Below are 14,712 nucleotides of genomic sequence, written 5' to 3' on the forward strand. Positions count from 1 at the left end.
CTGATGCACAATGAAATGCACCTTGTGTATTCGATGATTCTACCGCTCAACAGTAAATTGAGAGTTAGTGCCCATCTCTGCTTTAGACCTTTTCACACTACATGCTGTAGCTGATCAAGCTGTATTTTACAGGCCTGGTTACGCATCCACCTTAGTTGCTAGAACAATGCTAGAAAGGACAATGTGAAAAGAGCCAGTTAAATATCAGGGCCAGCACTAGGATAAGACAGTAATTGTCTAATTGACATTTATGGATGAAGACCATCATGAAAATTAAATAACTGTTCTAAACATTTTAATAATAAATATATCAACTTCATTTAAGTTGACAAACTTTACCCAAAAGCAGTACAGTAAACATAAGCCTGGTTAATTAAACAGCCTCTATTAGGAAAGAGGAGACAACTAGCCAGTTTTAGAAATATGTTTTGTGGAACAAACAGCTGACTGAAGACAGCCAGGTATTCAAAAATACGAGACTTGCAGTTGAGTGGTCTGGTTTCAGATATAGTGGTATGGTTTCTACCCTCTGCTACAGTTAATTAATTATTTCTAGACTGATAAAGGATGGTGTGAAAAGGTTATTTCTGTCCATTGAGACATAGACCTATGTTATGGTGGCTGTTGTGCTAGTAGAGGATGTGGAGTTGTACTGACCTACCGGCTCAGACTTCAGGTTAATAACCATGTTTTACCTCTTTCGTCCCTGTCCCTGTGTGGCTCAGTTGGTGAGAGCGTTGTGCTAGTAACTCCAAGGTCGTGTGTTCAATTCCTACTTTATGCTGTGACTGTACTTTACATCTTACTGTATCTATTGTCCCCATGTTTATCTGTCTGCCCCTTTGCTGCTCTACTGTTACATATAGTTATAAAAAAATAAAAAATAAACGCACACCTATTTAGGCGAGGTGCTGGCTAGCGGAGTAGAAAACTTGAAAATAAAAGAGCCGCACACTCTAGGAGCTCAGATGCAAAAATTTAATTACCAACGTTTCGACAGCCAAGCTGTCTTCATCAGGGTATAATCACAAACACTGCGGGATGACTCTTTAATGTAGTGTCAAAAGACACAGGTGTCTGTAATCATGGCCAAGAGTGGCCTAATATCATTGGTTAATTATCAAATATTACAATGTCATACAAAGAACAGCATACAAACAATGGATAGGATACGATCATAAATTCATTTGACTACACAAGCTTACAAACAATTACAATGGAAAAGTCACAATAATCACAAGATAGTTATTTAGACAGTTACAGTGCCTTGCGAAAGTATTCGGCCCCCTTGAACTTTGCAACCTTTTGCCACATTTCAGGCTTCAAACATAAAGATATAAAACTGTATTTTTTTGTGAAGAATCAACAACAAGTGGGACACAATCATGAAGTGGAACGACATTTATTGGATATTTAACTTTTTTAACAAATCAAAAACGGAAAAATTGGGCGTGCAAAATTATTCAGCCCCCTTAAGTTAATACTTTGTAGCGCCACCTTTTGCTGCGATTACAGCTGTAAGTCGCTTGGGGTATGTCTCCATCAGTTTTGCACATCGGGAGACTGACATTTTTTCCCATTCCTCCTTGCAAAACAGCTCGAGCTCAGTGAGGTTGGATGGAGAGCATTTGTGAACAGCAGTTTTCAGTTCTTTCCACAGATTCTCGATTGGATTCAGGTCTGGACTTTGACTTGGCCATTCTAACACCTGGATATGTTTATTTTTGAACCATTCCATTGTAGATTTTGCTTTATGTTTTGGATCATTGTCTTGTTGGAAGACATCTCCGTCCCAGTCTCAGGTCTTTTGCAGACTCCATCAGGTTTTCTTCCAGAATGGTCCTGTATTTGGCTCCATCCATCTTCCCATCAATTTTAACCATCTTCCCTGTCCCTGCTGAAGAAAAGCAGGCCCAAACCATGATGCTGCCACCACCTGTAATGACGTTCGTCTGTACGAGAGGCGGACCAAAGCGCAGCGTGGTTGTTTTGATTCATGTTTTTAATAAATAACTTCACATGAACAAACTAACAAAAACAAGAAATGTGAAAACGCAAAACAGTCCTATCCTGTGACAACAAACACAGTGACAGGAACAATCACCCACAAACACACAGTGACACCCAGGCTACCTAAGTATGATTCTCAATCAGAGACAACTAATGACACCTGCCTCTGATTGAGAACCATACTAGGCCGAAACATAGAAATACCCAAATCATAGAAAAACAAACATAGACTGCCCACCCAACTCACGCCCTGACCATACGAACTACATACAAAACAAAGGAAATAGAGGTCAGAACGTGACAGTACCCCCCCCCCAAAGGTGCGGACTCCGGCCGCAAAACCTTGACCTATAGGGGAGGGTCTGGGTGGGCGTCTGTCCGCGGTGGCGGCTCTGGCGCGGGACGCGGACCCCACTTCACCATTGTCTTAGTCCGCCTTATTGTCCGCCTCCGTGGCTTTCTCACCATGGCCACCCTTCTCAATGACCCCACTGGACAGAGGGGCTGCTTGGGACAGAGGGGCAGCTCGGGACAGAGATGAAGCAGCTGCTCGGGACAGAGGGACAACTGCTCGGGACAGAGGGGCGGCAGAAGCTTGGGACAGAGGGGCGATAGCAGCTCGGGACAGAGGGACGATAACTGCTCGGGACAGAGGGGCGGCAGCTGCTCGGGACAGAGCCCCTGGCTTACTGGCGGCCCCTGGCTGACTGGCGGCCCCTGGCTTACTGGCGGCCCCTGGCTGACTGGCGGCACTGGCGGCCCCTGGCTTACTGGCGGCCCCTGGCTGACTGGCGGCCCCTGGCTGACTGGCGGCACTGGCGGCCCCTGGCTTACTGGCGGCCCCTGGCTGACTGGCGGCACTGGCGGCCCCTGGCTGACTGGCGGCATTGGCGGCCCCTGGCAGACGGGCGGCACTGGCGGCTCCTGGCAGACCGGCGGCACTGGCGGCTCCTGGCAGACAGGCGGCACTGGCGGGGCTGGGCAGACGGGCGGCACTGGCGGCGCTGGGCAGACGGGCGGCACTGGCGGCGCTGGGCAGACGGGCGGCACTGGCGGCACTGGAGAGGAGGAAGGCTCTGGAAGCGCCGGACTGAGTAGCTCTTGTAGCGCCGAACAGGCGGGAGACTCCGGCAGCGCTGGACAGGAGGAAGGCTCTGGTAGCGCCGGAGAGGCGGGAGACTCCGGCAGCGCTGGAGAGGAGGGAGCCCCTGTAAGGATGGGCCGGAGAGACAGCCTGGTACGGGGGGCTGCCACCGGAGGGCTGGTGCGTGGAGGTGGTGACGGATAGACCGGGCCGTGCAGGCGCACTGGAGCTCTTGAGCACCGAGCCTGCCCAACTTCACCCGGTTGAATGGTCCCGGTCGCCCTGCCAGTGCGGCGAGGTGGAATAGCCCGCACTGGGCTATGCAGGCGAACCGGGGACACCGTGCGCAAGGCTGGTGCCATGTAAGCCGGCCCAAGGAGACGCACTGGAGACCAGATGCGTAGAGCCGGCTTCATGGCACTTGGCTCGATGCCCACTCTAGCCCGGCCGATACGCGGAGCTGGAATGTACCGCACCGGGCTGTGCACCCGCACTGGGGACACCATGCGCTCCACAGCATAACACGGTGCCTGCCCGGTCTCTCTAGCCCCCCGGTAACCACAGGAAGTTGGCTCAGGTCTCCTACCTGGCGTAGCCATACTCCCTGTTAGCCCCCCCCCCCAAGAAATTTTTGGGGCTGACTCTCAGGCTTCCATCCACGACGCCGCGCTGCCTCCTCATACCGGCGCCTCTCCGCTTTCGCCGCCTCCCATTCTTCCTTGGGGCGGCGATATTCTCCTGGCTGAGCCCAGGGTCCTTTACCATCCAAATCTTCCTCCCATGTCCATTTCTCCAAATAGTGCAGCCTCTCCCACTGCTGCTGCTGCTGCTCCTGTTGCTGCTGCCTCTGTTGCTTCTCCTGCTGCTCCTCTTGCCGTTGCCCGTTACCACGCCGCTTGGTCCTGTTGGGGTGGGTGATTCTGTAATGACGTTCGTCTGTACGAGAGGCGGACCAAAGCGCAGCGTGGTTGTTTTGATTAATGTTTTTAATAAATAACTTCACATGAACAAACTAACAAAAACAAGAAATGTGAAAACGCAAAACAGTCCTATCCTGTGACAACAAACACAGTGACAGGAACAATCACCCACAAACACACAGTGACACCCAGGCTACCTAAGTATGATTCTCAATCAGAGACAACTAATGACACCTGCCTCTGATTGAGAACCATACTAGGCCGAAACATAGAAATACCCAAATCATAGAAAAACAAACAGACTGCCCACCCAACTCACGCCCTGACCATACTAACTACATACAAAACAAAGGAAATAGAGGGCAGAACGTGACACCACCATGTTTGACAGTGGGGATGGTGTGTTCAGCTGTGTTGCTTTTACGCCAAACATAACGTTTTGCATTGTTGCCAAAAAGTTCAATTTTGGTTTCATCTGACCAGAGCACCTTCTTCCACATGTTTGGTGTGTCTCCCAGGTGGCTTGTGGCAAACTTTAACCGACACTTTTTATGGATATCTTTAAGAAATGGCTTTCTTCTTGCCACTCTTCCATAAAGGCCAGATTTGTGCAATATACGACTGATTGTTTCCTATGGACAGAGTCTCCCACCTCAGCTGTAGATCTCTGCAGTTCATCCAGAGTGATCATGGGCCTCTTGGCTGCATCTCTGATCAGTCTTCTCCTTGTATGAGCTGAAAGTTTAGAGGGACGGCCAGGTCTTGGTAGATTTGCAGTGGTCTGATACTCCTTCCATTTCAATATTATCGCTTGCACAGTGCTCCTTGGGATGTTTAAAGCTTGGGAAATCTTTTTGTATCCAAATCCGGCTTTACACTTCTTTACAACAGTATCTCGGACCTGCCTGGTGTGTTCCTTGTTCTTCATGATGCTCTCTGCGCTTTTAACGGACCTCTGAGACTATCACAGTGCAGGTGCATTTATACGGAGACTTGATTACACACAGGTGGATTGTATTTATCATCATTAGTCATTTAGGTCAACATTGGATCATTCAGAGATCCTCACTGAACTTCTGGAGAGAGTTTGCTGCACTGAAAGTAAAGGGGCTGAATAATTTTGCACGCCCAATTTTTCAGTTTTTGATTTGTTAAAAAAGTTTGAAATGGGGGGGATCACGTGACCCTTGAACGAGATGGCCGCATGAACTAAGAGCTCCGCACAAGTAGTTTCCAATTCCTAATCTTACCTCCACTCCAAGTTCACACTCATTTAGCTTTAGTAAGAAAAAGTCATGGCGGCTACAAAAGGCGACACTACAGGTGACATTTTTACCCGGACTCGAGTATTAGCGACGGAAAAAGCCTCCAAGAAGAAGCTAGCTTCAGAAAAAACTAGCGCCATTAGCCAGGAGCAAGAGAACCCGCTCCCCCACGAGGCACAACGAATGCCAACCTCGCACTCTGTCGAAGACAACCTTTCTGAGTTGAGATCCCAACGTACAGAACTAAACACTAAATTATATGCCATTAATTCTAAGCTAAGTGCGATAGGGGGCAAGGTGACAATCCTGGAAAACACTTTGCCTGACATCAACAACAAGATGTCCAGGCGCCCCGCGTTTATGGTTGAGGCAGAGGGGCGAATCCTATCCCTGGAAAACTTATTGACAGATGCCATGGAAACAATAGCACATGCTAAAAAGAAAATCGAGCATCTGGAAGAGAAAACAGAGGACCTGGAAAACAGGGGGCGAAGGAATAATTGTGTTCTATTCAATCTGGGCGAAAAAGAAGAGGGAAACATGCCACTGATCCGCTACCTCCAAGACAAACTTCCCGAGTGGCTCCACCTGCCCACCAACAGGCCCATAGAACTTGAGAGAGCTCACCGAGCACTGAGGCCCCCACCAGCAGACAGACAACCACCGCGCCCAATCACCATACGTTTCCTGAGATTCACCGACAAGGAACGAGTCCTACAGGCGGCGAAAAACAACACCATCACAGTGGGAAACGCCAAACTCGCTTTACACCAGGACCTGTCAGCTGGAATACGCCGAAAGCGCCAAGAATTTGACGAAGTGAAGAAATACTCCATTGACCGAGGCATCTTCAGGGGATTCAAATACCCAAACGAGCTCAGGATTCTTCACCAAGGAGCCTTGCGACACTTCAAAACTCCCGAAGAGGCAAAATGTTTTTTGAAAGACAATCCTGGCCAATGAGAAACAGACCAATGACTAAATGCGATTAATGCCATTACTAAAGGAGGTAAGACGACATATAGCCGATATCCAGAGATCCACCCCCTAAATGTCATTATAGCCGTCCAATTTATATTTATTGTCCTTTAACTGAGAGGGATGGGCTGTATAGCCTAACCTAGGCCTACTAATGTTTCAGCCTACTTTTATTTCCCTGTTTTTTTGTTGTTGCTATTATTACCTGGGGTTCCCTATGTCCCTTGGGGGAGGCATATGTAGGCTGGGCTATTGATTTTATTTTTCTCCCCTCTTTTACTGTGGTCTGGACGAGGGCAACTGTGTTATTTACTCAATGCGGGGTGGAGAGGATGAGGCATTTCTTTGGTGGGGAGAGGGAGACGTTGTGCGTTGCTAACTGTTCCCGGTTTTTGTTTTATTCGGAACACAGAATTGAGACTGAGCGGGGGGGTAATAGATCCAACGGGATGTGTCGAGTTGTTTGGGAACTCGGCTGGGGTGTTCAGAGATTATTATTTTATGTACACCATTTATTTTCCTTTTATGTGAACGCAGCTGTAATTACTATCCACTTTTACCCAGCGATGACTTGCACTAAAGTTCGATTACTGCTCGATGACGATGATTAGTACCTTAAATCTATTGACATGGAATTGCCATGGTCTAGGGCATGCAATAAAACGAAAAAAGATACTATGTGCTCTAAAAAAGGAAAAAGCAGACATTGCGCTATTACAAGAGACACACCTCTGTGATGCTGAACATGCCAAACTCCGCAGAGCTTGGGTGGGACAGGTGTATTTCTCATCTTTCAAATCAAACAGTAGCGGCACAGCCATACTTATCCATAAAAATTTTCCATTCATAATTGACAAAAACATATCTGATCCGGAGGGGAGATTTATTTTGATAACTGGGTCACTATATGGTCAACCAATTACTATATTAAACATATACGCCCCTAACACAGATACTCCTGCCTTCATGTCAAAAATTATAACCCTGTTCAATGAGCATTGTGTCTCCTTTGGCGTGGTGGCCGGAGATTTTAATTGTACCCTTAACCCAACCCTAGACAAATCATCTCAAGTCCCCACCACAAATCCTAGATCTGCAAAGATGTTGAACTCTCTTACTAAAGAGATGGGACTGATAGATATCTGGAGAGAGAATAATAGCTCATCTATGGACTATACATACTACTCTAATGTCCATAACACCTACTACCGTATAGATTACATTTTTATCCCAAAGAGTTTCATAAATTCAGCCACATGTACAATCGGACCCATAGCACTTTCAGATCACGCCTTTGTCCACCTCTGCTTTGACCTCTGCAAAAACATCCCGAGGTCAAAGAGCTGGAAATTCAACACCTCCATGCTATCAAATGACGAGTTCCATACATTGGTAACTACATGGATAGACAACTACACACAAGACAATAAAGACTCTCCTGTTTCTCCGGCCACAATGTGGGACGCTGCTAAAGCCACACTAAGAGGTCATCTAATTGCATATGCTTCCTCTAAGAAAAAAGCAATGGAAGCACACAGGCTAGATCTTGAGAGGGAGCTGGAATGCTGTGAAAAAATACATAAACAATCCCTAGACAGCACCTCCTGGAGTCATCTTAAAGCAGCCAAAGCCAAACTGAATTTGGACTACACTCGGGAGATAAAAAAAAAGTTTTCTTTACTAAACAGAAATACCATGAGTATAGCAATAGGCCCAGTAGATTGCTTGCTTCCCAATTAAAAAAGGAGCAGTCAGAGCGTACAATCATGGCTATCCGAACAGCAGAGGACGAGGTCACATATGACCCAAAAAATATCAATTTAACTTTTCATGATTTTTACTGCAAACTATATACCTCTGAGAGAAAACACACAGAGGCAGAACTCTACTCTTTCCTAGAGGGAATCTCGCTACCTAAACTATCAGAGACCGACCAGGAAGATCTCAACTCCCCCTTCACTCCTGAGGAGATCCTGGAGGCAATTACCTCCATGCCACCTAATAAGTCCCCAGGCCCAGATGGATTCCCCAGAGAGTTCTACAAAGCTTTTTGGCCCCAGCTCAGCCCTATCTTCATGCCAATGCTGGAGGATTTCTGCAAAAACTGAGTTCTCCCAGACTCAATGCACACAGCTCGCATTACAGTGTTGCTAAAAAAGGACAAGGACCCCCTATCCTGCTCGTCCTTCCGGCCCATAAGCTTGTTGGATTTCGACTATAAAATAATTACCAAATTGCTCGCCAAAAGACTAAACACTCTTCTTCCCAAAATAATAAAAGCGGACCAAACTGGATTTATTAGAGACAGATACTCTTCTGATAACATTCGCCGTCTTTTTGATATTATTGATCAAGTAAACGCACAAAAGACCCCTGTCCTGCTGGCTTCACTGGATGCTGAGAAGGCGTTTGACAGGATGGAGTGGAGCTTTCGGTTTTCAGTCTTAGAAAAGTTCAATATGGGCCCAAATTTTATTAAATGGATCAAATCACTATACTCTCATCCAAATGCCATGGTGACTACTAATGGACTGAACTCTGACAGATTCCCTCTGAAACGGGGCACAAGACAAGGGTGCTCGCTGTCCCCGCTGCTCTACTTGTTGGGGGCGGAGCCTCTGGCAGAGCTGATAAGGAGCAATCCAAGTATTATGGGTGTTTCTGCAGGTGGCCTGCAGCACAAGATTTCGCTTTACGCGGATGATGTCTTGCTCTACATATCCAACCCTGAGAAATCCCTCCCTCTCATTTTAGACACAATTGCTCAGTATGGCAAGTTTTCAGGTTATAAGATCAATTTTAACAAATCCACTGTCTGCCCTCTCAATATTACACTCACCAGCTCTATGAAGACACACGGGTTTCAATTCCTCGGGATCTTCATAACACCAGATCTGAATAGCCTTTTTAAGGAAAATTATCTTCCACTCCTGGATCGAATCAAGAACGATCTCCAAACCTGGATCTCCCTCCCAATTAGCTTAGTAGGAAGAATGAATGTAATCCGTATGAACGTCCTCCCTAGACTAAACTACTTATTTCAGATGCTCCCATGCTATCTCCCAGTTTCCTTCTTCAAAACAACTAACCAAAGCATCACCAAATTTATATGGGGCAATAAAAAACCTAGGATCAAGTTTTCCACTTTATCAAAACCTGAATCTAAAGGTGGTCTTGCCCTTCCCTCCCTTCAACAGTACTACTGGTCTGCCCAAATCCGCAACATGCTAACATGGATCACAAACAGACAATAGTCAACTTGGATTCAGATAGAAGCCCAATCCTGTGGTTCATTGCCCTTAAGCTCAATTATATTCATTAATAACTTTAGTGAAGTGGGCAACATAGCCAAAACCTTTGCGATTTACAGCACCCTACTAGCGTGGAGGGACTGTAAGAAATACCTGGGCATTTCCTCCCAAATATGTTCTCACTCGCCTATAGTAGGCAACCCAGACTTGCCAAAAGCCCTGAGGGATGCCAACTTTAATCTTTGGCATACTCTAGGAATCAGGACCTTTTCAGACCTATTTCATCAGAAAACCACTACACTGAAATCCTTTCAAGAGCTCTGCAGTGAATTCGATGTGCCAAGATCCCATTTTTTAAAAATATCTTCAAATTAGACATGTAATTTCCTCATTTACCTCCAAGAGGAGGTTTAGAACTCAGTTGAATGAAGTTGAAACCCTTCTTGTCACAGCACAATCCATTAAAGGCTAAATATCTTACATCTATAGACTCCTTTCTGAGAAAGGAAGCTCCTCCTTTACTCCTTTGAAAATAATCTGGGAAAAGGACCTTGGTCTGACTATCAGTGATGAGTTATGGGCGGAGGTTTGCGACAGGGTATACTGCTCCTCTACCAGTGTAAAAATGAAAGAATCTAATTACAAATTTTTGTACAAATTTTATTATACTCCTTTGAGACTCCATAGAATGAAAACCGATATGTCTCCTAACTGTAAAAGATGTACCTCTGAAAGTGGAACCTATATATGTATTTTGGAGCTGTAGGGAGATCTATACATACTGCTGCACAGAAAATACTAGAGGTACAGTTTGATATGACCCCGTGTATCTATCTCCTTAATGCCCAGCAGGACTTCGTTCTTGATCCTGACAGAGAAAATTTGCTTATGACTATTACATACTTTGCTAAGAAATGTATTCTTCTATTGTGGGCCTCTAATACCCCTCCTACATTTAAAATGTGGATTGACCAGATTGTTGACTTTCTTCCTCTTGAAAAGCTCACTTATGACCTCCACAAGAGACAGCCCAAGTTTGATAGACTCTGGTCTCCACTATTCAACTATATTTCAAACTGGACAGAGTGAACGAGGTGACTAGGGAAATGCGCAGATACATGTTGTGTAAGGTACTGTAAAACCTAAAAACGAATTATTGGCCCGTTGTCTCAGCGAATGCTTGAAATAGCTGATAAGAACCTTGATAGTGCTGCTGCAAGTGTTATATGTTTTTTTTTTTGTGTGTTTTTATTTTAATTTAGTTTTTGAGTACGTGTGTGTGTGTGTGTGTGTATGTATATGTGCGTATGTACGTACGTATGTATGTATGTGTATATATATATATATGTACCAAGGAAAATATATAGATTAAGAAAAATAAATGCTTTTGACTTTATCATTCATTTTAATTGTATTTTTATTTTTTCAAAAGTATTATTATTAATTTTTTAAAAATGTTTTTAAAGCCTGTCACATTTGTGAATGTGGAATGTGTTTTGTTGGTTGATTGAAAAACAAGAAAACTTAATAAAACTTAAATTGAAAAAAAAAAAAAGTTTGAAATATCCAATAAATGTCGTTCCACTTCATGATTGTGTCCCACTTGTTGTTGATTCTTCACAAAAAAATACAGTTTTATATCTTTATGTTTGAAGCCTGAAATGTGGCAAAAGGTCGCAAAGTTCAAGGGGGCCGAATACTTTCGCAAGGCACTGTAAACAAGTATTTTTGGACCTTCAGTGTCTCCATGTCTTAATGTTTGTCTGTCCCTCTAATAGGCGATATGGTTCACCACTGCACAAGGCCTAGATGGTCCTGTCTATGGAGCTGCTGACAACTGGAACGGCATCGGAATCTTCTTTGATTCCTTTGACAACGATGGGAAGGTTGGTGGCCATATTAATTATATATTCATAAAATACAAAATATAATGCATTCATTTACTTAATCATAGGTAAAGTCAAGTGTATATAATATACCTTTAATATTAAATTACTACAATGCGAATTATAGGAATAATAGATTGATACTATACACACTTGGATACAAAAACTGTTTTCATACTTTCAAGTGGTATGCCTAGATCTGATGAGGACATATGCTGGGATTGGATAAAATAAACCCAAATGACCTTCATAACATAGATTAGGTATATTAATGTTTCACTGTTTGTTTTAGAAAAATAACCCTGCTGTGCTGGTGGTGGGAAACAACGGCAAACTTGTTTATGATCACCCAAAGTAAGTCAACATTTCCTTCCCTCACTGACATCACAAAAGGAAAATGTAAACAATTTAAAGAAGATTAGAAAATATTACACAGTACATTTGTGGTTGGAGATTATAGTCCTGTCTCTTCCTAATCTCCCTTGACAGTGAAAGCTTTAAATCACTTCTCTGTGCCAGTTGATCTAGGCCTATGTCTTAGTGTTCTGTTTTGTCACTGCTGAAAATGCCGTTTACAATAATAGGACATTTGAAATGACATTTTCCTTAATTTCTCAAATCTCCAAACCATTTACCTTTGGAAATGTTATTTGTTTGATCACACTGTATATGGAGCATTTTATCCTCTGCACTTGCTTTTCGTGCTGCTATCATGCATGTGTATTTCATACTTTATTTGGATCGACGTTGGCCTTTGTTCTTTTGTATTATTGTTGATGCTTGTGGGGACCAATTAATTTATCTTGAAATATACTGTATTAAGTACTACTATATTAATATGGTGTTCAGTTTTAGTGTCTAAACAGGATGTTTTTTTTTGCAGCGATGGCACGACTCAAGCCCTGGGAACATGCTTAAGAGACTTTCGTAATAAACCCTATCCTGTCAGAGCCAAAATAACATACTACAAGAAGACACTAACGGTAGGACAATATTCAATCAACGTTCTCAAATAATCTCTCTTCCTTGTTCTCATCGATACCACTGTCTATACTCTGATCTCTGCCTTTTACTCTGTTTTTCTCCACATCAACAGAGACATGGATACTGAACAGTTTTGCATTATGCACAAAAAAATAGCCTCATCTTTTTATATTGGGCATTTATTTCAATTGATTGCCTTAATTGATGTGCTGTCGTCTGTCCCCTCAGGTGCTGATCAACAATGGTTTCACACCAGATAAGGAAGACTATGAGTTCTGTACCAAGGTGGACAACATGATCATTCCTCAGGAGGGCTACTTTGGCATCTCAGCTGCCACGGGTGGTCTAGCAGGTGGTACTTGGTAACAATTTAATTAAGGCCTGCAGGTGTAATGCATTATGTGGTTGTAATGCATTATTAAACTTGCCAAAAGCACGTTTGTCTGTCATTCCTTTCTAATTAGATTTGACTCTTCTGTGAACATTGATTTAACTGATTTTTGTCACATTAGGATTATTATTGTCAGGCTAAATTTCAGCTAAACCCAGGTTATGGAAAAGTGACAAGAAATTTTTATAAAGTTCATTTACTGCATTTCCTCAATTTAAAACATGTCATGCAATTTAAAAGCATAAATTAACTCCAGCCTTTATCACCTTGGCTTGTATAGTTTCATGTCAAGTCAAACAGCATCTACAGCCATCTTTTGAGAGACGTTTTGCTGTTCACTGCAGAGCTGTGTCGATGTGCTTTTCACAGTCCTCAAGCCAGCCAGCTGGGAAAACATCCCCCCCCCCCCTGCTCAGGGCTAACCGCATTGTCCTAAAGCCAGCCTGCTAATACCGCTACACTGTATTTGCTTTTTAATCGGAATTGGAACGATTTTCATAGCCTATTTTAAATTGTTGGTGTTGAACTTGGATATGGCGACTGCCATACCCAATTGATGCCCTTGCTTAACGTTGCATCATGATACTTCATGTTTAATGCATTTTTTTCCGTCTTCCAGATGACCATGATGTCCTGTCCTTCTTGACGTTCAGACTATCAGAACCTGGCCAAGAACTGGTAACTAGATTTTCTTAGTTATACCTCTCAGAGCTGGTAACTCATTTTATTTTCTACCACTCCCAGTCCTTAGTTATACCAATCTCCAGTAATATTTAATTGGAAGAAGATCTGAGTGAAATTGTGTGGGTATTTCAATAGGGGAATGATAAAGTATGATGTAAGTAAGGGGCCTCGGTCTCTACGGTGTGGGTTCAGAGTGGTTGTTTTCTATCCCATTGAAGCCTGCACCTGAAGCAGAGATGCCCAAGGAGGAGCAGGACAAGTACCAGGAGGAATTTGAGAACTTTCAGCAGGAGCTGGACAAAAAGAAAGAGGACTATCAGAAGGAGCATCCGGAAGTCCAGAGAGAACCCAGTTAGTTTCACTCAATAAAATGTGTTATACTTTTTTGGCTATGCTTTTATATTGAGACTAATATACTTATTTAATATTGATGTTATTATTCAATAGTTTGGTCAATTAAATGTAACTAAAGAGAGATGCACGCTATATAAGCTCTCCGTAATTTATTGGTTATAACACCACATTTTCGGCATCAGTGCCTTCCCTCTTCAGGATGAAGAATGCACTGAAGCCGAAATGTGGTTCACCCAATAAATTACTGGGAGCATATATATATATATATATATATATATATATATATATATATATATATATATATATTAGTGCCTTGCGAAAGTATTCGGCCCCCTTGAACTTTGTGACCTTTTGCCACATTTCAGGCTTCAAACATAAAGATATAAAACTGTATTTTTTGTGAAGAATCAACAACAAGTGGGACACAATCATGAAGTGGAACGACATTTATTGGATATTTCAAACCTTTTTAACAAATCAAAAACTGAAAAATTGGGCGTGCAAAATTATTCAGCCCCTTTACTTTCAGTGCAGCAAACTCTCTCCAGAAGTTCAGTGAGGATCTCTGAATGATCCAATGTTGACCTAAATGACTAATGATGATAAATACAATCCACCTGTGTGTAATCAAGTCTCCGTATAAATGCACCTGCACTGTGATAGTTTCAGAGGTCCGTTAAAAGCGCAGAGAGCATCATGAAGAACAAGGAACACACCAGGCAGGTCCGAGATACTGCTGTGAAGAAGTTTAAAGCCGGATTTGGATACAAAAAGATTTCCCAAGCTTTAAACATCCCAAGGAGCACTGTGCAAGCGATAATATTGAAATGGAAGGAGTATCAGACCACTGCAAATCTACCAAGACCTGGCCGTCCCTCTAAACTTTCAGCTCATACAAGGAGAAG

General features: G+C 43.4%; 1 protein-coding gene across 6 annotated transcripts in view; it reads left to right on the plus strand.

Moving 5' to 3' along the window:
* The window catches only part of LOC110523995 (protein ERGIC-53), a 37,550-nt gene that overhangs the window by 2,844 nt on the left and 19,994 nt on the right, over nucleotides 1–14,712 (plus strand). For 5 of the 6 annotated variants that reach the window (XR_016496107.1, XR_016496106.1, XR_016496105.1 and 2 more), the window contains exons 3-8: nucleotides 11,287–11,394; nucleotides 11,687–11,748; nucleotides 12,278–12,377; nucleotides 12,607–12,730; nucleotides 13,389–13,447; nucleotides 13,672–13,804. Coding sequence is in view for 3 of the 6 variants with exons in the window: in XM_036977753.2 (XP_036833648.1) it covers nucleotides 11,287–11,394; nucleotides 11,687–11,748; nucleotides 12,278–12,377; nucleotides 12,607–12,730; nucleotides 13,389–13,447; nucleotides 13,672–13,804 (586 nt within the window). In the remaining 3 variants the exon portion in view is untranslated. Of the gene's footprint in view, nucleotides 1–3,029; nucleotides 6,289–11,286; nucleotides 11,395–11,686; nucleotides 11,749–12,277; nucleotides 12,378–12,606; nucleotides 12,731–13,388; nucleotides 13,448–13,671; nucleotides 13,805–14,712 lie in introns of those variants that run through there. The other variant, XM_090235104.1, reaches the window with a different exon arrangement.

Source organism: Oncorhynchus mykiss, chromosome 5, assembly GCF_057628025.1.
Source record: "Oncorhynchus mykiss isolate SJ-2025 chromosome 5, ASM5762802v1, whole genome shotgun sequence".
NCBI lineage: Eukaryota > Metazoa > Chordata > Actinopteri > Salmoniformes > Salmonidae > Oncorhynchus > Oncorhynchus mykiss.